Below are 23,138 nucleotides of genomic sequence, written 5' to 3'. Positions count from 1 at the left end.
CTGTGAGCTCTTTGAGAGTAAAGACTATTCTGAAGCCATGTTCAGCGTCTCAGAAGCCTGTCCTCTTGCATTGATGATAATCACAGCGATCATCACAACAATTTGTCATTTCAAGGGAGCACATTGCTGCTGCCCACATAGGAGACACTGGGATTTCAAAGGAAGGATAGCAAAGGCCACTGGTGATCACACAGGCGTTTCACCCAGAGCTTGAGGGCCAGCAGGTTCTTGTGGAGAGTCCTGTTGGGTTGGAGCACATTGTTTCTGGGCTTTCATCAGCGGCTGCAGGCACACACCAGGACACCAACTCGGAGCCATGCCGATTCAAGCTCAAACCCTGCCTCTGCTCCTTGACCCCCCTGCCATCTACCATGGGGAAGTTATTCAACGGACTCCACTACCCATATGCTCCCAGTCAGATTGAGTGAATTAATGGATAAAAGTCAGTGGTGGGGCTTAATAAATGCTCTTATTAGAGCTAATATTTATCAAGTGCCTTCTCTGTGCTGGGAGTGATACTGATCCCCTAATGTGAGGACTGAGGCTCAGAACAGTTGAAGTTCCTCCAATATCCCATATAGAATGGGCCTCCTCAAGAGGAAGAGCTAGCCCTGACCCACCTTACCTGAAACCACCCATGAATTAGTGCCCCAAGAGTAAAGACCACTCCAGGCCAGGCACGGTGGCACACACCTAGAACCCCAGCTACTCAGGAGTCTGAGGCAGGAGGATCTCAAGTTCAAGGCCAACCTGGGCAACTTAGTAAGACCCTGTCCCATTAAAGGGGGGGCGGGGGTGCTTAGTGATAACAGTATCTCCAGGTTCAATCTCCAAAAAATTGAAAAATAAAAATGAATACGCAAAATCAAAGAGTAGAGAACCAGCGCCTGTTTGAAAGTTTAAATTTTCAAGTCCATCTTTGCATGTTGATGCTGTGTTAACACTTCTGAATACAGGAAACTCCACAGACCCCACAGACCCCACTCCAGATATCCCCAGTCCTGCTTCTTTAGTGGACCGTGGGTGGGAAAGAAAGGGTGGACACAAAGTCTCCGCCAGAATAATGAATAAATAAATTATTCAAGTATTCCACGACTTTCCAGGAGCCACAGAGTTGGAACCAACAGAAGAGTAAAAGTGCTGCTGTTGCGCCACCTGCTGGTCTCTTTGTTTATTTCAGTGATTGCCTGGCAAAACCAGGACTAGATTATCAACTCTGACTCTTCCACCCTGGCTGTGGACAGTGGGCCCAGTGTCCTGGGCCCTGTTGGAGACAGTTCTGCTACAATCTGTGATTGTCAGGTTAAATTTTTTTTAGTATGGACCAGTGGTTTGCTTTAAATGGATTATAAAAACCTGACATCTTCAACTCACATGAAAATCCTTCTTTCCCTGTTGGGACTAGGGAGAGATGTTGCATTTGTTGGTCTTGACTTTTGTAGGGGGTAGGGAGAATTTTTTCCTCATAAAAATGGACCCCCATGAACTTCCTACAGACATACACATACTCATAAAATATAGTTTGAGCCAGCACAAAATAAAATATTAAATATTATTTGTTTCCCACTTTGAACCCCGTATTCAGTGAACCGCTTGTAGACTTTTGTTTTAGAGTTGGAATACATAGAATGGCTTCTGTGAGCTGCAGTCATACTGAACCTGGCAATGGGGCTATCAGCTCCTTAAGAGCCAGAACTGTCGTACATCCTACAAATTCAGTTGTAGACATGAGACTGAGCATCACACACAGAAGACCATTCCTGCCTTCCAGGAGCTCCCAGTCTGTGGAGGAGCTGACAAGTCAATGTGTGGAAAGATCCACACGGTGGCATAGAAGAACCCTTGCCCAGTCCCTTTTTTTTTTTTTTTTTTTGGTGCTGGGGATCAAACCCAGGGCCTTGTGCTTACAAGGCAAGCACTCTACCGACTGAGCTATCTCCCCAGCCCCTGTTTCCTTCTTTCTAATAACATCCCTACACTTGACTATCAGCCCTGATCTCTGTGCTTTCTGAAAGCCTCTCATTATTTGTCAAGGATTTAGCAAAATCACAAACAGGTCCCTGAATCCGCAGCTCTATGAAAACCTTTGTGGTTGTCAAGTGGCATCATCAGAACCGTTCCCGACACTGGGGACAGGGAGTTCTTGCCACGTCCTTAGAAGGAAGGGAACATTTGGCCGCAGGCCACTTGTACATTTGACTCTCCTCCAAGTAAAACCTTGCTCTCCAGATGTAATTGTTCCCTCTTCCTCCCCAATTTTATCCAAGAAATTAGTGAAAAATAATTCAGGCACTTCAGAAAACCCGTCCTCTACCCACCCATAAATCCCATTTGCTCCACAGCAAGCGTTCTTGACTTCTAGTTCTGTACCATGTACTGTGCCAGGCCTGGGACTGTCACCACTCACAGGACATTAACTGCTCTACTGTCTGGTGGGCACACCAGGTCAGAAGACAGACGTTTCCAATGGAGTGCAGTGAAGCGTGAGGAAGCAGAGGAAGCCAGCCCCTGACCAGCTTGGGAAGGGGTCGTAGTGGGTTTCCCATGAACCAGGGCCTGCTGGAAATGAGTCATGTGCACAGAGTCTTGTGGAATCCATAAGGGAACAGCTCACTCACCATTAGACTACACTAACCTACGGTCACTGCACTGAAAGGCATCTCTGGAGGCCCACCATCAAACTCTTGGCTTCTGCCTTCGTAGAGATGGGAGGTAGGTGGTGACCCTTGGTGCACAGGTTAGAAGGTTCCTTATTTGTCCCATAAGCCCATCTTCCTCCTAGGTTGTCCAAACGTCCTGTGGGGGGAGCTGGAGGTTTCCCACAGCTCAGGACCCCAGCTAGTCCGCCCATACTCTGCAGCACAGTGAACTCGTGCCCTGACCCTGTGCCAGAGGGTCCCTGGATCCCTACTTGGCCTGCAGTAATGACATGCTGGACTATGAGTCGCGTTTGTCTGTCTTTTTTCAGACTGGTTGAGTCCTTAGGAAGCAAAGCCACTGAGTGTGATACCCTCTCCCCAAACTCCAACCATAAAGTTCAGCGTCACCCAAATATCCCCTACTGGCTTTTGCTGTCTTTCTTTGTTATGCTCAAACATCTTTTTTAAGCCACCAACTATTATACAATCTATGGGGAGCACAGGGCAAGGTTAAGTTTCCAGCTTGTTCAAGATTTAAGTCACTTGCCAAGGTGTCATAGCAGAGGTGGCATTTGAGCCCATGACAGCCGACTCCCAAGTCCAACTCCAAACTATGCCCCAACCTGCTCACAGCTCTCCCTGAGTGAGCATGCTCCTGTGTCTCCTATTCTGAGCACTGTGGTGGGAGAGGAAGACATAAGAACATGGAGGAAAGCACATTTGTCACTGGGATAGAAGAGAGTGGGACTCTTGGCAGCGACGTCAGCTAGTTGGGGTTGGGGGAAGTACTTTGTTTAATGTTGTCATCAATATAAAAAAAAAAAAGACCAAAATAAATAACTAAGAAATTCCTTCACTAAATGGCAAAGAAAAAAGCATTCTCTTCATGTTTGATAAAGTTCTCTGTGTACAGTATCAGAGCTTTAGAATATATACAATGCAATGCAGATATGTTTCCTGTCAGTCTTTCAAATTCCCATTTCCACACTTCTCCTTAGGTTTAGGTTTGTTTTACTTCTTTTATTCCAGGAGCTAAACGGGAACATGTGGATTAACCATACATTGCTTGCTTATATGTTATACCCGAATGTTGTGTCGTAACTATGTATGCAAGTCTGAAAGTCTTTAAGGGGAAGATGTTTGTTTTTCTATGCCTTAGAGCAGGTCTTCACACAGTTAGTCCTGAGAAAGACAGGCTAGGAAAATGGCCGGATAAGGAGGAGTCATCTGAGAACTGGCCCTATAGGATTCTTCTACACCTCTGTGCTTCCTCATAACCCTGGCCACTTGCAGTGGAATAAACAGGGAACCGTTTGTACAGTGACAGTGACGTGGCATTGTGTACTGAGCTTTGACATCTCACTGGAGAAAAGTCCACACCATTGAATATGGTACCTCCAAACTGTACCATGTCTGCCCCCAAAGCGGAAGGCATTTGTCCCAGGGACCGGCTGTATGAACTCACTCCATCCCCTCTTTTCTTTCCACAGCGATCCCAGTCTGCATTCTCGTTCACTGGTGAAGATGCCCTAAAGTCTGCTTCCCTGGAGCCTGTGGCAAGACACCCAAGGGACTGGGGCCAGCATCCAAAGGAGGAGTCTGTTCTGACCAGTTGGAAGAGCGTGGACAGGCTGGATGGAACAAGTAACGGTTTTAAATAGCCTCTGCTTGGTCTGTGGGCTTCAGAAGTGCCACTCAGAGGCTTCTCAGCTGTTGTATGGCCACTTGGCTCTTCCTTCCCTAAGTTTGAGTTGGTGTAGGCCCATTCAGGGCAGCTGGGCCAAGTCAGAAGGCCTCTGACACAGCACACCATATGTAATGTGGTCACGTTTCCCACCTGGCCAGTTTTTCTAGTTGTGGCGGAATGAAAGCCCTTAATATGCCATCTATATCCCATGTCCTTTGCTGAGACCTGTGGGACAGGAGTACTCCTGAGGAGGTGTTTTAAAATGTCTCTGCTGCACAGCCCCACTGTAGCCACCTGTTCTAGGTAGACTAGGAGGATGCATCTTATGCAAGACAGGATGGCTAAACCAACTTCTTAGGGCATTTCAGCTTTCAAAGGGATTTGAGTCCCAGAGTCAGTCTGGCTTTAAGGGAATCATTTCTGAAATCATATGCATGAGTAGGGTAACACTTGCTGCTATAACAAGTAGGTCAACCATTCAAGTGACTTAATGCAATCATTTCCTTTTTCATCACACACCTGTGCAGTGCAATTGTCCCTGGCCTGCAAAGGCCTGCAGAGGCCAAGGTTCTCAAGGTCATCTGCTGAATCATCCACATTCAGCCAGCAGGTGGAGGAAGAGAGAATGAAGGAGACAGAGTACCTACTCCCTAACCCCTCCACCAGTAAACACTCACCACTATCACTCCTATCCCATGGGCAGAAACCAGTTTTGAGGCCCCACTTCCATACAGAGGAATCTGGGAAATGTAGTCCTGTGTGGCCCAGGTATTCCAACAATATCACCCAGCCATGAAAGGGCCGTAGATGGGAAGATGTCTCTCTTGCCACACCTGGGGATAGCACTGTGATTCACTAGTGTCTGTGCTCTTCTTGCTTATTTTCCTAGAATGTTCTAGCACTACATGGGGCAATTGAGCTCAACATCTATAACATGGAGCCCTTTACAAAATTGTTGAGTCATGAGCCTCAAAATAAAGAGGTTCAAATTAGCTAGTCATTCTCTTAAATCAGAAAGCTGCAAGATGCTTGTAACCATGTGGCCAACTGCTGATGGCCAGGAAGCCCCCATACTCAGGGGTCTCTTAGACCCCATGACTGTTGGAGTAAAGGTGCCTACCCAGCCCCAGCACAGGTCTGGTCCTTTCCCACCTTTCTGTGGTATGTGGATCCACAGAATGGAAGCCAGGCACGTTTGTCTTCACATGAGAAACTACCAGAGGCATCTCACCCCACAGTATATGTCAGACCCTACCCTGAACAACAAAAACAACGAAAGAGATTAATAACAAATAACCATCCTAGACACGAACTTCTAAAGATGGTGCTGTTGTTGCCACTCTGTGAGGAAATGATTTAACCAGCAGCGATATAAACAAAATCCTCGCAGTGCAGAGCATCATAAACATTCAATATTTTTAACCGTTACTCCAAAGATTTTTCCAAAAGAGACGGTTTCCATGTTAACCCTTTAGTACCTATTGATAGAAACTGCAGAGCCAGGACATTGCAGTGTTTCAGTAGCACACGGTATTTTCTTTATGTATAGGCTTTTGGTTTTAAGTGCATTTTTTTTATTTCTGGATGTGTTTCTCTTTTCCCCTATTGCCAAGCATATTCATATTTTTTCATTCATTCATTCTCTTCCTCTTTCTTTCTTCCTTTCTTACTCACTCTCTCCTCCCTCCCACGTCTCTCTCCTTATGAACCACACATTTCCACAGAGAGGACTGAATATTCCACAGGGCTTATGAGAATATTATGTAATAGATCTTCACTAAACAATAATGGCTAACCCTTAAAATCACTTCACAATGTGCAGAGTCCCATTTTATTTATTCCTCCAAGGCTGTTGCTAACTGCTCTTATTATCTTGTTTGGCAGATAAGAGCATCAATGGGCACTGAGTTACATAACTTGTCCAAGACCCCACAGCTAACATGAGCAGAGCTGGTCCTCCTACCCAAACATCATGACTCCAACTCATGGAGGTTTTCAACTACTGTACAATATGTCTCTCTTTACCATAAAAACAAACATACAAAAAAAAAAGCAGCATGTGAAAATTCAGATTTACAAAGTGATACATTGGTAGGATATTCTAAAAACTTCTTTAAGATACTCCATATCAAAGAGTATTTCCCTACCGAATTAAAAGTATTCCTAATAAATTTACAAAGGGATTTTGTTTTTGCAACATGATTGTATACATAATTTTCTGTAACATTAGGCAGTCATAGTAATTGTATATAAACATAAAGTATAATTCAGTAACATCACATGCACGAAGGAAAAGATTTCATACTCTGTTCAAAAATCTATGCATCTAGCAGGATAACTATTTAAAACAACATAAAAATTAAAGCAGTTGATTTTCTGAGGAAGGTTCAGCCCTTAACACACTAAAATGTCCATACCAGCCTCTGAGGTCTTAAGAGATATGTGGTATGTTTAGCAGAAAGAAAATAATTCCCAGAGGCATTGTTTAGTCTCAGTAAAGCAGAAATGTAGAACAGAAGAGGCCCAGAAGTGGAAGTCATGGTAGAAGGTTAATGTCTACTGGGCTATTTTCAGCAACTGTTTATACCTCAGAAGGTCTGATCAGGAGCCTGTTAGTACAGAGTTGGGGTCAGCCCTGGGGACACTGTCATTTAGGGAAACCACAGAAACTCCATCTTCAGCCTTGATAGCACTTACAGCAGTTATTAGATTTCCTCAAAATGCATTCTCACTTTGTAGATTTTGAGCACCTACTGTATACACAGCACATGCTCAGTATTGGGCAAATAAAGACCACAGGATGGTCACTGCTCTGGAGTGGTTCACTGAGCATGGTCTCTACCAAATTAAAGAGCAGGAATTTTGATAAAGGAGGAACTAGGGCTATCAGGGTCCCCAAGGGATGTTCCTGTCATACTAAGAGAATGTGATATTGGACCCCAAGTACAGCTTTGAGCAGCTCCAAGGTACTCAGTGAAAATCCTCATAGGGCTGGAGATTTCAGGGAGCCACCTGTTTTGGCTAAGGATGGATTTTTCACTGGAGATGAAGGTTGTTCGATTCTTAACTTCTCCAGAGGCACATGGCAACCTAGAGTTGTGAAGTCGGGAGACAGGAAGAACTGGCAATGGGCTGGATCTCATCCTACTAAGTTCTGGGAGCTGGAGTTCAAAGACCACATTTACAGCATGGCCAACCCTGGAACCAGGCACTGAGTGGCACTATCAGGGGATTTCCCTCTCCAGCATCCTCCCATGGCCCCAGGAGAAGCCGTAGTTAGCAGGGCTCATTGAGAGCTGCAAATCAAAAGCCCACTCTTGCCCCAAAGCCTGTTGGTGCCTGTGTTCATTAATCAGTAGTCTTTATCTGCCCAGGATGGGGCCCAAAGCTAGGCAGGGGAGGGAAGTACAGCAGAAGAGAAGTCAGAACCCTGCCCTCAAAGAGTTCACAGTCAGGGTTGTGGGTAGAGTAGACACCCAAGAAAATAACCCATGATACAGTGTAAGTGTGAAAGAACTAAAGCTTTTGGGCAGAGCTCAGAGAAGCCAAGAGCTGCTCCTGCAGGAAAACAGGCCAAGCATGTGCCACTGAAGAGCAATGTTTGAGTCAAGTGTCACAAGATGTCCAGAGAACAGACATGGTGGCTAATTTTAAGGCCCAAAGGGCCTTTCCTTTCTCCAGAGAGTGAGCCCAGTCTATTTTGCATCTTCTGGGTGTCTTCGACTTCCACTAGAAGCATTCTAACAGGAGGATCTGGGTGCTTGTCATTTATTTGGGACCTTAGTCCAGAAAACTCACAGAGAAGGGAATGGGGACATGAAACATGAGGAAAGGGAGGCAGTAAATGAATTTTATCAAGCAGGTTACCACTATGGGTGACGGGTGCTTGTCCCCGCTGGGGATCTCAGAGAGTCCACCTAGAAGACCGACCTGCCTGGCGGGCAGAAGAACTGAGAACTTCAACACCAGCCTCCCCAGCCACTAGCTGAGGCCTGCTCTCGGGCCAGGGTGATTTCCAGGCACTTCACCCTGCCTCTGAGAGCAACGCGCACTCTCGCACCCAGGTCAAACCTCAAGAGAAGGATCTCAAGTGGTTGCAGTTGAAGACCCACAAGGTGTGGCCTAAAGGGGCAAGGGCCAAGGCTAGGGGCAGGGCACCCACAGGCTCTGCAGCAAGGAAAAGCAGTCTGGCTCTTTGTTGGCTCTCACCAGCTTCACTGAGAGCCTGAGAAACCCAGGCTGCCCCCAGATGATCTGGACAGAATGACATTGGAAGATAGAAACACTTTGCCCAGAAAACTGACTACTACCACCACCTCAAGTCGAGCCCATAAACTCTAGATGGTAATAACCACCCCAGGTGACCCCTATTTCAAATATTTACATAGTCAATATACACACATTGATACATAATACTGAATTATGGCTACTCTTACCTGCTTTCTATGTAGATACAGATGGGATACATGATTGTTGATCCATAGCCAGATTTTAAATACCAATACTATAATGCAATTAAATAGATTAAAGATAAAAATATCTGAAAGCCCTCAGTGTAGCAGGTGCTATGATGGATGTACTATGTCTCATAATAATCCCAGCCACAGCCACGGTGTGCCACGCTGGTAGACCAGGAAACAGGCTTCAAGGATCTCTGACTGAGGTCTCCTGTGACTACATTCAGTAACGTGGGACCAGCCCTGGATCTGCCTGCATCCATACTTCTTATTCTTTGCCCTGCACAAAAGCAGCATCTTCATTTATGAAGAAGGAAAAAGGAGCTATCAAGAATACATCTGGGGCTGGGGAGATAGCTCAGTTGGTAGAGTGCTTGCCTTGCAAGCACAAAGCGCTGGGTTCGATCCCCAGCACCGCAAAAAAAAATAAAATAAAATAAAAGAATACATCTGCCCTGAGCAGGTGTGGGTAGCACCCCTCCATCCCCCCATGTCATCCTCACAACAATTCAGTGGGGTGTTAGCTGTCCCTTGTCATCCATGAAGGGACCCAAGCTCAGAGACTCACAGGGCTGCTAAGTGGCTGAGAAGGGTTTCTGCCCAAGCTCTCTGACTCGGAGACTTCGGTCCTTTCTATTGTACAAACCAGCTCAGGGGCAGAGAGGGTTAATTTGATTCAGAACCCTGCCTCAGAGGACTTGCCACCTGGAGAGTGGCCTAGCTGTGTGCATGGTCATCCAGAACACAAGATCATGGAAAGAGTCAGCCAGGAGAGCTCAGAGAGCCACACCTGGGCAGAGAGAAGAGATGTTCTCCTGGAATAGGGGCTGTGGGATGAGATGTGTAGGGGGCCCTGGGGTTTCACTATGTGTTGTGGCAGTGACAGATAATGAAGGTGGAAGTGGAGGAGAAAGGATGGCACTTGACCTCAGTCTCCAGGAGCCCCTCTTACATCAGGCAGCTACTAGGGCTCACTGTCCTCCTGGAAAGAGAAAGACCCACTTTCTGACTCTCAGAGGAAGAGGAACTTGGTGTCCTGCCAGCCTGAGCTGCAGACAGGCCATTGAAGTGGAACTGGGTCGCTCAGTTGGAAACACACGTCCCACCAACATCTGAATTCTCCTAAGGCTTGGTTCTAAAGTGGGCCTAGCAAGGACAATGCTCTGTGGACACCACCACCAACACTAGTTACTTTCGTTCCATTATATGGAGCAGTAACTGTTTAATTGGTAGAAAATCCATATGCTTTCAGTTGCACATAGCAGAGAGCCAAGGTCCCAAAGGCCTCTAGCCCAAAAGCTGGAGTCCACATACAAGTTGAAGAATGGTCCCTTCCAAAGCCCTTTTCACCCATCCCCAGCACCCTGCAAAGTCTCTAATTTTAAAAATGCCTCTCTTGGTAATTGCTGCACTGAAGCCACCTACAGCTAAAGGAGTACATGTCATCTTACCCCTGCTCCCAGGTGCATGGGCAGGTCATGCTTTCTTCTATGCCTTCAATAAAAACAAGACAAAGCGACTTTTACTGCCCCATAGAGATCAGCCCCTGGGCCAGTTACCAACTATCCCAGATGACCCAAGTGCAGTTCAGACCAACCCAGCCCGTGGCCGCACACTGACCATGGCTCCAGTCTGCCCTTGCCCAAGCTTTTCAGGCAGCCCAGGGTTTCTGCAGCACAGCCGCTAACCCAGAGCTGCCTGGAGCCAGATAAAGGATGCATCTTGAACCAACTCTACCCGTTACTCTCTGTGACCTTTAGCAAGTTACTTTGCTTATCTTCGTTTCCTCCTCTGTAAGATGGAATTGGAAATACCAACCTCTTTGACCTCAAGTCCTTTACAGACTGAGGTCTGTGCCTTGACTTCACGGTAAACCTCATGCCCATCTCAGACTGCTGAGCGAGATCTGTGTCCCAGGGGTAGATGTGTTTAGTGAGGTCAGTCAGGGCAGGTGGTGGAAAAATTTCCTACCGATATGGGGGAGCCAAGGATCCAAGAGACACAACCATAGCCCAAGGTCAAAAAGCCAGCTGCAGCCCTTCCTGCCAACCTAGGCCAAGAGGAGGGTGATTCTTAGAAGGCTGAGGTGGCCATCAACTCGGGTAGACAAGAAAGAGGAGCTATACCTTCAAGCTTTTCTCCAGCTGTGAGACCTCAAGGGAATTCATAAGGACTTTAAACTTCTTCCCCAATTAAGTGTGTCCTACTGGTCTTTCTCAAGGCAGTTGCTCCCCAACACCCCCAGGAGCTGATCACGGGAGGTAATCATGGGGAGGTGACCAGTTGTAACCTCACCTTGCTCTGCAGTGGTAACAGCCCCTCTCTGGGTTCTCTCTCCTGTCCTCTCACAGATCCGATTCCAGTTTTGCAGAGCCCCGATGGGAACTGGGTGGCTCTGAAGGATGGTACTCTGCCCCCAACCCGCCTGCTGGCCAAACCTAAGAGCGGGACGTTCCAGGCCCTGGAGGTGGCTTCCAGTGTGGCATCTGCCTATGACGAGATGGGCTCTGACAGCGAGGAGGACTTTGACTGGAGTGAGGCTTTGAGCAAGCTGTGCCCGCAGTCCCAAGGTCTGCCCAGGAACCCCCAGCCACAGCCTGCACAGGCCCAGAGCTCTGACCAAGGCCCCTCAACCATCTCCTCATCCGGGATCTCCCCCAACCCTGAGGCCATGTGCTCTGACTCAGAGACCTCCTCAGCAGGCTCTTCCAGGGATGCTGGGCACCGGACCAGACTGTCCTGGATACAGAGGAAGGTCCCCAAGAACCCTGCAGCAGAGAGGATGCGCCTTCAGGGAGAGCTGGATGTGAACTTCAACCCCCAGGTGGCCAGTGGCGAGACCTCAGACAGCAGCGAGCCAGAGGAGGCCCCCCACACGGCTGACCGGCGGGCCAGGCGGTGGAGAAGGGCCCGAGTGGGTTCAGAGGAGCCGAACAAGGACCTGTCTTCTACCAGTGCCCATCCCCAGGTAATAGACTGCACCCTGTGGTTTCAGTGTGATAACTCAGGGTGCACACACTTCCCAAGTGGAATGCGCCCTCCTCCCAGCTCAGTGGCCTAAAGAGTCCTGGGTTTGGAATCCACAGAAGCAGATTCTTATCTTGGTTTTACTGCTAAATAACTGAGTGACTCTAGCCAGGTCACCTCAACTCTCCATGTCCTCTTCTTTGGAGATAATAGCTTAGAATTCCAAGTGTGGTTTTCAAAGTATGCTCCCCACACCAGCAACATCAGCATACTGTGGGGAGACCTCAAACATGCAGCTTCCCGGCCCCACCCAGAACATGCTAGATCATCTGCTCTGGCAAATCCTCCTGGAGATTTCACCCTGTGCTGAAGTTTGAGGGTCAGTGGCTTAGAGTTGAGGGAGAGGTATCTAGAGTCAGGCTGCCTGTGTTCAAATCCAACAGTATGTCCTTGGGCAAAGCATCTCTCAAGTCCTGAGTTTGCACATCTGTAAAATGGAGACAGTGTTAGAACCTGGCTCAGAGGAACGTGGTGACAAGTGACTGTTTATAGAGAGCTCAGATTTTTCCCAGGCATGGCACAAGGACTACTCAGTGAATGTTGTTTCAACATGATAACTCAGGTGCCGTTCTCATACTGAACGTTCTGCAACTGCTAACCTGTGATGTGCTAACGTTCTGTGATGCTTAGTCCACCTCACAGCCCCCTCAGGATCCTCAGTGGTTGTGCTCACGTGGTGCAGTTTCTGAGTCCAGTGGGGACGTGCAGTTAAAGCTTTGAACCCTTTCCCTCGAAAAATGCACCTGTACACACACACACACACGGTCACATGAACACTTACACAGAGTTTTTCTTGCAATTTCAGATAGTTCATGGATTCCCAATCGGGTTGGTCTCACATTCTTTAAAAGCACTGCTCATTCTCAGTTCTGCACCTTTGTTTTGCTGCTCCTGTGACTTTGCCTCTTCTGAGGGGAAGCCCATCCCTGCAGACCCACCACCAAACCTCATGAAGCCCACTACCGACTCCTCATTACAGTAGTTTCTAAACTCAAAAGTGACACATATGACCTGGAAAGTTTCCTTGATCTCACATAAGCAATGAATTGTAAGATTTGAAACTGGGAGTCTTTTTTTAGATAATTTTTTTAGTTGCAGATGAACACACTACCTTTATTTTATTTATTTATTTTTATGTGGTGCTAAGGATCGAACCCAGTGCCTCCCACATGCCAGGCAAGCGCTCTACTACTGAGCCACAATCCCATCCCCGGAACTGGGAGTCCTATGAGAAACCTAGTTATATTGCCACTGCCACTGTAGGCACAGTCATTGATCACATCGCTATCAACTTGACTTCATGCTCCAGAGAAACCACACCCACTTCCTAAATGTCGTTACGGCTCCCACAGTACCCAGCAACTATGCCCTGCGCTTCTACTTTTGGTACCACCAGAATCAACCTTATGTCAAAGAATTGAATCTCAGAAGCCTGAGGGTGAGACAGGGAAGTGCAAAATGTCAGTCAAGGTGGGCTAAAGGCAGCTGGGGCTCAGTCCTCCCAGAGACTCTCTGGGAAACCATGTAGGACACAGATCGGAATTTTCAGACTGAGGACAGGGAGCATTGATCCACATCTCCCATCCTCCATTGGCAGAGGATTGTGCTCACCCAGGGTGAGCATGAACTCTGTAAATAGCCAGTTGCGTGAGGTTGGGACCTGAGAAATTCCTCAGATGGAAAAGAGAAATGTGAAAGATTGACTTTGGAAGATATCAGTGGGCCAGAAACTGTCCCCCAAGGCTGCAGGCCATTCATGAAGGTCCATGGGATTCAGACTGTAAGACCTTTTATGAATGCATCGTCCAGATTCCTGTTCCTGAGACTCTCCATGAAGGGTCTCAGAACACAGAATCTGCCATCATTCCCACCTGACCTGCTCATATATTGCCTATGAAAACTCTTATTTGGTCCTAGCTCCTATTTTCTTCTCTGTATAACATAAGATCATTAAAATTCTGCCTTATGGGATTGTTAGGACCACAGAGTGAAGCAACAAAAAATTCAATCCAACTGCTGCCAATCATTGTTATCTAGTTCAAGTAGAGACTTTTGTACAGAGACTTTGAGTGACTTGCCTCAAGGGATCAACCACATGACTCACATAAGGATATAAAATGCCTCATCACTGCCACAGACAGGTGGTGTCTGAAGCCTTATATTTATGACATAGTAGCTTTTAAATTATGTTCTCTTGTTAATTTTTGCAAGGCATGAATAGGAAGAAGTTTCAGGCCAGCCAAAGGCACTGGGGCCAGCATTGCCTCTACCTCCCTGGGAATGAACCCTGAGCAAGTAGCAATGTCCTTGTCTCCCCACTAGGTGGGGCTGGTGTGGCGCTGCCGGAAGCATCAAAACCCTGACCCTCTGCATCCTCCCTTCAATATAGTTTACTAAGGGAGTTCTCCTCTCCAAATAAATTAAATATATAAAGTGTTACTTTCTATTAAGTAAATAAATTAATATAATATAAAAATGAATACACTACAATATAAAAATTTTAAAATATATAGAAGAAATTCCCCTTTGATCACAACAATAAACCTGTTAACTCCCCAACATAACTACAGGTGTATTTGGTGTGAATCCATCTCCAGGTATTCGTATACCTACAGTACACAGAGAAACACAATTGAGTAAATGTATCTATGTTTTAGCAAAATTGGCATCATGCTGCCCTTATTCTTCTACCCGTCTCCTTGACAGCTGAGCAGTAGAGGTGTCAGCACGCAAGGATCCACATGTTCTGTGTGCAAGATTACATGGAAGTAGTGTATCAGGGGTGGGGGCGCAAGGGTGGGAGCAGTTCACCTAGAGAGCAGCCCTAAGGAGTGCATTATCTGTAAGAAATTTAAAAACAATAGGCAGTCCAGTCAGTCTGTCTGCTTTTCAGCTCCGCATCATGTCATGGCCGGACAGTGCTGAGCCTTGCTAGTGATAATTGCCTCCTGGCTCAGGCAACTTCCAGGGCCCCACTCAGAACCCCGTGGCTCACCACAAAAACGACTCTATTTTAATTACAATAACTTTCCACAATGATGGGTATTTAAAGGCTGATCCAATGTGGTGTTGTTATGAGCGTACTACAGAGATTGTCATTGCACAAATCTTTTTATACCAGAAGTAGAATTGCTGACTGGTGGCGTGTGTGGATCTCTGATTTTAAAGTAGACTTGCCAATTGAGCTCCAGAGACCTCAGCAATTTACATAGCCATAGCGCACCAGTGTGTTCTGGCATGTTGTCGACCATATCGTTGTCAGTCTGTGCTGTTTTTGCCCATTTTATGTTAGAAAAAAGTTCTTTTTAGTTAGTAGGTTCATAATTGCTACTGAGATCAAGCATTTTTTCCTGTGATTTGACTATTTGCCTTTTTCTTTTGTGAAAGACATGTTCATCTTTTTCACGATATTTTATTGTACTCTTTATCTTTTTCTTATTGATTTTAGGAATTGGTTTTATTTCCTAATTATATTACAAATTCTAGTTTTCCAGTGGTTACATACAAAAATATTCTCTCCTTGTCACTTTGCCTTAACATTATTTTAGGTACAAAATTTTTTCTTAATAATAATTGGTCAGTTGTTTCCTTTATTATTTTGGTATTTCATGCCTTAAGACCTTAATTCTTTGATCATATAAGATGTTTTTCTATTTTTTTCCAGTTGTTTTGTAGTTTTGTATCTTTCTCTTTGTAACTCTTTAGTCAATCTGTATTTTACTTTTCTTATTATGAGGTGAGATCTAGATTTTTTGATTAAACTGATCACTTGTCACCAGATTAGTAATAGTAATAGTAGTAGTAGTAGTGGGGATTGAATCCAGAGGTACTGTACCCCTGATTCATATCCCCAGCCTTTTTACTTTTTTATTTGGGGACAGGGTCTCACTAAGTTACTGAGGCTGGGCTTGAACTTGTGATCCTCCTGCCTCAGTCTCCTGAGCTTCTGGTATTATGGTGTGCACCACAGTGCCTGGCATTCTCAAATTATTATTAAACAATCCATCATTTTTCTGCTGGTATAAATTGTACCTGATAATCTCATCATGCTTTTTTAAAATTTCCTCTGCACTATAGTTATTTACCTTTTCCATTTATAACACTAACATTTGTTTCCTTTCATTCACATAAAACACTCCCTGTCTCACCCCTCTCGCTCTCATTCTTTTCTTGCTTGGATTTATCCATCTTATTTTCCCAGTAGCTTCAAAAAACCTGCTTTTAGTTTTATTCTTTAATTCTAGAAAGGTGGGGTTTCTTCCTTCCTTTCTTTCTTTTCTTTTTTTTTTCCCTAGCCCATTAATTTCTGCTTTTATATTTATTGCTGTCTTCCTTTTATTTTCTTGTTTTCATATATTTTTCTATATATTCCAATATATTACATGTGTCACATAAACACACACGTATTTCTAAAATATCTAATGAATTGTCCCTTAACGCAGTTTTATTTGCATCCCACAGGCTTGGATATGAATATTCCTATTGTCAAACTTTTCTAAGTAGCTTATCCTTTCAATATAATCCTCATTTTAATCAAATTAAGAGCAAATTAGAGCTGGGCCGTAGTGATGCACGCCTATAATCCCAGCAACTCTGGAGGCTGAGGCAGGAGGATAGCAAGTTCAAAGCTAGCCTCAACAGATTAGTGAGGCACTTAGCATCTCAGTGAGATCTTGTCTCTAAATAAAATATAAAAAAGGACTGGGAATGTGACTCAGTGGTTAAGCACCCCTGGGTTCAATCCCTGGTACCCCCAAAAAAAAAAAAGAGCAAATTAGAGAAATGGATAACATTTTTCTTTTGTCTTTTGGTTTTGATTTTGTTGCTAAATTTCAGCATGCATTATGAACAATGAATATGTCTTCTGTGAATTCTGCTGAGAAATTTGTTGCAGTTTACTTTGTTACATAACAAAGGGTCAATTTTTGTGAATGTCTTTGTACATCCTCTACCTTTATCCCTGGTCTCAAGTCTCCACATGTACCTTTGGTCCTCGACCCTCTGTGTAATCTGTAATTATAAACTGTTGAATGAACGCACTCCTCTGTTCTCCTAAGACCAACCCCTAGATGTCCAGAGATGGCACGAAATCTGTGGGTTAGAACTCCGTTGCTCCGACACTCTGCAGAAGGTTTTTACTCGCCTTCTGGCATATGATGCGGAAGAGAAGCCCGAACACAGCCTTATCTTTCCTTTGTTTATAGGTTTTTTTCTTCTCTTAGATGTTTTAGATTTATCTTCTAAAAGCAAACATATTGCTGGATGGTCGGTGCTTACTCATCTTGTGCTTTTGTACATAACAGGGTGTTCTCTTTTCTGCACCTTCAGGTCTTTTACTCAGAGCAGGAGCATTTTCTTTTATCTCTTTGATTATTAATTTTTCCAGAGCACCCCCAGTTTACACATTCGGTCTCTGTCCTCATCTTCCACGTCTAACACCCTCTCTTACCGCTTTCCCACTTTGTTCTTTTCTTCGTCTTGTAGGAAACCTTGCAAATTTTGCCCTCCTCTCACTTATTTTATTTGCTAATGTTAATTCCTGTTACTATCTTCAAATGTAGGTCTGTATCTGAAGCTGGGTTTTCCGCTTGCAGACTTTCATCCTATCAGTGTCCCCATTTCAGCTCATTCTATAGTCTTTTAGTCGAAGTGATTATCCCTTCTAACTTTTTACACCTCTTCGCTGAGGCTGTATTATTTCTCTCTGATGAGAACGCAAAATCACTGTCAGACCTTGTGCCCTGGTTGCTAGTAAAATCCACAGGATGCCTTCAGGCTAACATTTGTTTCCTTTGCTCTGCGGCATTTTTCCATAGGCTCCATGTTAAATTTCTCTGTTAACAGTTCTTGAATGAGGAGCTGCTATCTGCACACCATTGTTTGCCAGTATCTAGTATACAAAAACAATCATGTCCACTCTGCTAACTTAAGATAAATGCTTCCTGTTCTGACTTCCTGGCTCTGTGTTTTTGAACAGGTGGCTAAGAACCTAGCCATCGTACCAAATATATATAGAATGAATGATCGATGAACAGCAAACCCACCTGCACACTTTACATGGTTTTTGTGGACTCTGCTCTCAAGGCCTACCTTCCAGGACTACATCTCCCAGGATGCAACACCCTACCATGGCTAGTTCTTCCCCCCAACCCCACCTACTTGGTTTTGAGTTGATACATTTTCTAGGCAGCTATACAACAGGAAGGCACTGAGGGGAAGTGAGTGTAGATTCTTGTAAAGATCAAGTATACAAGGTTCAGCTGTTTTATTCTTGTTTGTTTGGTGTTTGTCTTATTTTATTTTATGGTTAGCATTTATCTTTCATTTCTGGACCAAGCTCTGACGCTAAGAGCGTACAAGGAAATGGGGGTACCAAGAATTACATTCTAACTTCTTATAAGAGGGAGAGTGGATGGTTTTTCAGTCATTTTTTAGTCATTTCTATAGACCTTGTATTTAATGAAAAATTCTCAGATCCTTTACTGGTAACAAACCAACTTTCCATAGCTTTTGAGTCTTGTGGATTTTCATCACTTTCTGCATCATCCCACACAATTTGGGTGGAAAATTTGGAGAGGTTCTATGAGAAATGTGTGCCAGATGCCATTTTTAAATGGAAGGCTGCTGATTAAATCTTCTGTTGATTGAGGCTTTCTGATTACAGGAGGCTGCTATTTTAGTTCCCTCCTGTATTTCATTTTTGGTTGCACTCATTAGTAAAACTTGTTTTCTTGGGGTAAATTTGCCCCCATCTAGCATTTTGGGTCCTAATTATTCTTTTAAAATGTGTTAAAGCATCTTGCCATACTGAAAAGCTACTAATTTTATATAACTAATAATCAGTAAATATTCCTTTATTTAATATGTATATGCCTTGCTCCAGAAATAACTTAAAGTGGTTCACATAAAGATAAGCTCAAGAAAATAAAATTAAAATATAATGATGAGAAAAGTAGGTCAAAGGAAAAACCAGGGTAGGGAAGATAAGATGAAGCCAGGAGTACCAGGGGTTTGCAAAATGATACAATGACATCCTGCTTCTAGGCAAAAGATAACCAAAATTCAGCTCTGGATTTCTAGAAAACAATAGAAGGAGGGCAACAGGAGGAGTTTTCTGGGTCATGGAAGTCACAATGGGACAATAAACCTGTTCCTTCAAAAATGTTACCTTGGGAGCTGAGATCTGAAAGAAATTTATCCTGTAAATCTGTGTTAGTCAGTTTCTGCTGCTGTGACAAAATACCTGAGATAATCAACTTGTAGGGAGAAAAAGTTTTTTGGGCTCAGAGTTTCAGAGATTTCATTCCATGGTGGCTCAGCCCCCATTGCCTTGGGGCCTATGTCAAAGCAGAGCCTCATGGAAGGGAGCACGTGGAAGAGGAAGATGCTCACTTTGTGGCAACAAGAAAGCAGAGAGAAACACAAGGAGCTAGAATCCCAATATCACCTTCAAGGGCACACCCCCAATGACCTGACTTCCTTCCATTCTACCCCATCTCCTAAAGGTTCATAGTGCCTCCCAAAACACCACATGCTGAGCCTTCAACACATGGACCTTTGGGACCAAAGTATGGCAAAATCCTTGTAGAGAGAATGCAGAACACAGCACCTTTCTCTGTAGACTGCAGCAGTGAGCACATGCTTTGGGGGCTGCTTCTCATAATGTCACTCAGTGTTAAACAGTGCAGCCCAGCAAGCACAGTTGAGTCAAGTCAGGTTTATGAGGGGCCAGGGTGTCCCAGGTAACTGCCCTGAGTGGCTCCAGGATTAAATCTGGGGATATGAATAGGAGTGGACAGCTGCCTCCCCAAGTCCTGGTTCATGAGTGCTGTGTGACTCTGAGTTCAAGGGAATGCTCTCCAACAAGTGTTGTGAGACCCTTCCAGTGGGCAGTTAGCTGAGCTAGGGGTGGGAGTGACCCTGAACATCGAGGCACCTTGTATGTACACCACACTCTAAAGGGTGCCAAGAGAATGTCCCCAAGCAGGGCACTTCAGTCTATTCAGAATTGTATTTGAATTTCCTCCAGAGCGTAGACCAAAGGGTGATAGTTCCACTCTCCCCCTCGGTTCTCCACCGCTGATTTTCAAATTCTTGTAGGCAAAGGACCTTTCCTTCAATGACATCTAAAGAGAAGACAAATAATAATATGGCTGAAGGCAGAGCTGCCGTAAGCCAACATTGACCTCTCCCCAGGCCCCTTGCCCACATCCCCAACAGCCTAATCCATTCAAAAACCAACCCCGAAACAATGCAAGCAGGTGTGCTCAGACACCTATCAGCAGAAGAAAAATCTTAGCCACGTGTTTGTCAAGTGGTTCCTCTTGAGCATGAGGCCTGCAGGGTGTGCCTCTAAGATAAGCTGACTGAAGAGAGCACGTCTAGACAATCCAATACTTGCTGAGTAACTGTGCTTCTTAAATGTTTTTGTGCCATGGGTCCTGATAAGAACCTAATGAACGCTCTAGATCTTCTTCCTGGCTAGAAAAGATGCACATAAACACAATGACATTTTATATCCAGCGTCAGGGAGTTTCCAGCCCTCCAAATAGGGCTTTTAAACCAGGAATCTGTAGGACATTAAGGGTCATCCTCCAAACATAATGACTTTAGTGTTGCAATAGTTAAATTCTTTCAGGTTTTCTTTTGAACAGATATTAAATAGCAGAGCTAAGTATTAATTAAAGCCTTTACTTAAATGCAGCCATAAAACCATGTCAACCCCATAAAAGAATAAGTTGAACTCTCCATTCTTTACAGCAAATACCCAAACCCAGCTCCCTCAAAATGGAGAGCAAGTCACCAAGGACCACTAAAAAGAGTGGTGTTTGGGATATACTTCGGTCCCTCCACCCTGGATCCTGACCCCACACCCATTATGGTCAGTATGCAAATAATTATATCTTAAAACTACCCTTTCCTCTTTTAAGCTTTGACCTGAACAGTCCATGCAGGAAATTTCCCAGATATTCTGTGTGAGATTATCATAATTGTGGAAAATAATTTTTGCCCTGTCAACATAGCATGGTCTGATTCTGTCAGAAAGAAGAACAGAAAGGGAAAACAGAGATGATGGGCAGAGCCCAACAGTCAGAGGGGCTTCTGGTTCCAGGAGTAGGAGATGTGCCGGATTAGAGTAAGGACTTTTTTGGGGTTTTTATTTTTAAATCAATTTTATAATACAAAGAACTCGACAACCTGAATTCATACCAACGCAACTGATCTATAATAATAAAAGTTAAAAATAAGTCTTTCAGATAACAGACTAAGCTAAGACTCCCCCTGCCTATACCCTGAGCAGTTCCACTGACCAGAGTCATCTTTCCACATGACAGTCTCTTCCTTGAGACAGTGAGAAACATAAAGTTAACTTCTATAAGATGCCAGATGTCTTCCCATTTCCCTTGTGCTAATATGATCGGGGTTGGACATGTATGTATGTGTGTGTCTGACTGTTGTTATCACGTGAGTTACAATGAAAACAAATGCTTTATTCACCAGGGTACAGCATGTGAATATTACTAGTCTTAGGTTAATGGCAACAGCTTGAGAGAGGACCGGCTGCTACCTCTAGGTACCAGAGACAGACATTTTCTGGGCCCTCAGAGGGTGAGGCAGGTCAACCATGGAGCCAGTCAGCTGGTCACTGATTCTCCTTCAGCACAGTTGTGCCAAGGGATTCACAAGTTTAACTAGGAGCATTTGCCACTCAGCCTGCCCCTAGGACTATTTAACCTGTAAGTTGGGACTTTTCAGTGAAGTTTCACCAATGTGAAAGCAAGGTGCAAAAGCTTTGATATTCAGGAAAGGTTTAGTATCTTTCATCACCAGGACACTAGGATCTATTCAATGAAGTTTGACATGTAACAGTTGAAAGTAATCCTTTAACTGGGCTCGCGTTTTAAAGGTACAAGTGTTAGTCAGCTTTTTTTATAACTGTGACCAAAAGACCTGACACTAAACTTAGAGGAGGAGTTTATTTTGGCTCACAGTTTCAAAGGTTCAGTCCATGGTTGGCCAACTCCATAACTCTGGGCCTGAGTGAGGTAGACCATCATGGTGGAAAAGTATAATAAAGGAAAGAAACTCAGGACATAGCAAGCAGGAAACAGAGAGAGCTTTGCTCACCAGGGAAAATATATATACCCCAAAGGTATGCCCCCAGTGACTTATCTCCTCCAGTCACACCCTACCTGCCTATAATTACCCCCCAGTTAATCCATATCAGTGGATTAATTTACTGATTGGGTTACACATCTCATAATCTAATCATTTCGGTTCTGAAAATGCATGCATTGTCTAACACCTCAGCTTTTGGGGGACACCTCATATCTAAACCCTAACAGTGGAGAAAACCTAGAACTTTCCCCACCTTCCAAAATGACCTGGCAGATAAAAATCAGGCTCTGTGAAAAATGCTTGTTGGACCCTGGTTTCTTAGCCTACAAGATGTGGACATTGCTTCCTTCAAATGGGGAGCATTTTTACAAGAAAGATAATGAGGTTGAATAAAAAGTGTATACGTTAAAGTAGGCAGGATTTCAGGGCATACAAATCACTCTGGTAACTGAAGGTAAGGACGGTCTTCTAAGGAAATCTGAGTGAATCCATCTCAGAAAGACCTCTGGAAGAGTTATCTTCTCATTCCTTTAACATCACCTTTGTGAAACAAGAGCTTAAACCCTTTGCCTCTCCTCTTCTCTTCTTGCTTTGTGGTTCTACCATTTTCCTTTTAATGAGCACAGTAACCCTCATCCTAAGAAAGCTGTGCATGTATTCCAAAATTTACAAACAATAGTAGGGGGCCTCAGAGGCCCATTCACAGACCCCATGCTACAATGAACTTATTCTTCTTATGTCCTCATGTGATGAATAGACCTGAAACCTGTACTGATCATGTCAAGCAGGCTTTCATCTTTGGATTAACTATTTTAGCCTTCTAGATTCATATTCCACTGTCTGTGAGTCCAGGGAATAATTAGGCCGAAGCTAAAGGAAAACAAATCTGAGATAAGTGGACAGCTCAGTGTTTTAAATATGTTGAGTAGAGATCAGGGAACGTCACCAAGTGTGCATTTGTAGCCAGCTGCTGACTTCCTGGCCAACTGAATGCTGCGTAACACAATAGTAGCAGGAAAACTACTTGAGAGAGAAAGCCCCGTTGCTTAGGCAGATGGTTCAGCCTGTCTGCAGTCTGACCCAGGCCTGTTTCTCCAGACCCCTGAACTTCCCACCCTCACCACTTCCGAGCCTGTTTCCTCTAACTGTGCCTCGGGCTCTCACACACCTTGGGTTTCATTGGTCCCACTGCTTCCTCATCAAGAATGC

General features: G+C 44.6%; 1 protein-coding gene across 1 annotated transcript in view; it reads left to right on the top strand.

Annotated features, from left to right (window-relative positions):
- Positions 1-23,138, top strand: part of Myrip (myosin VIIA and Rab interacting protein) — a 320,260-nt gene that overhangs the window by 254,862 nt on the left and 42,260 nt on the right. Inside the window, exons 9-10 of the mRNA XM_047532415.1 lie at positions 4,130-4,283; positions 11,135-11,777. Coding sequence (XP_047388371.1) covers positions 4,130-4,283; positions 11,135-11,777 — 797 coding nt within the window. The remainder of the gene's footprint in view (positions 1-4,129; positions 4,284-11,134; positions 11,778-23,138) is intronic.

The sequence above is a fragment of the Sciurus carolinensis genome, chromosome 17, assembly GCF_902686445.1.
Source record: "Sciurus carolinensis chromosome 17, mSciCar1.2, whole genome shotgun sequence".
In the NCBI taxonomy this organism is placed as follows: domain Eukaryota; kingdom Metazoa; phylum Chordata; class Mammalia; order Rodentia; family Sciuridae; genus Sciurus; species Sciurus carolinensis.
The sequence above is the reverse complement of the archived record's forward strand: the minus strand, read 5'-3'. Positions and strand labels throughout refer to the sequence as shown.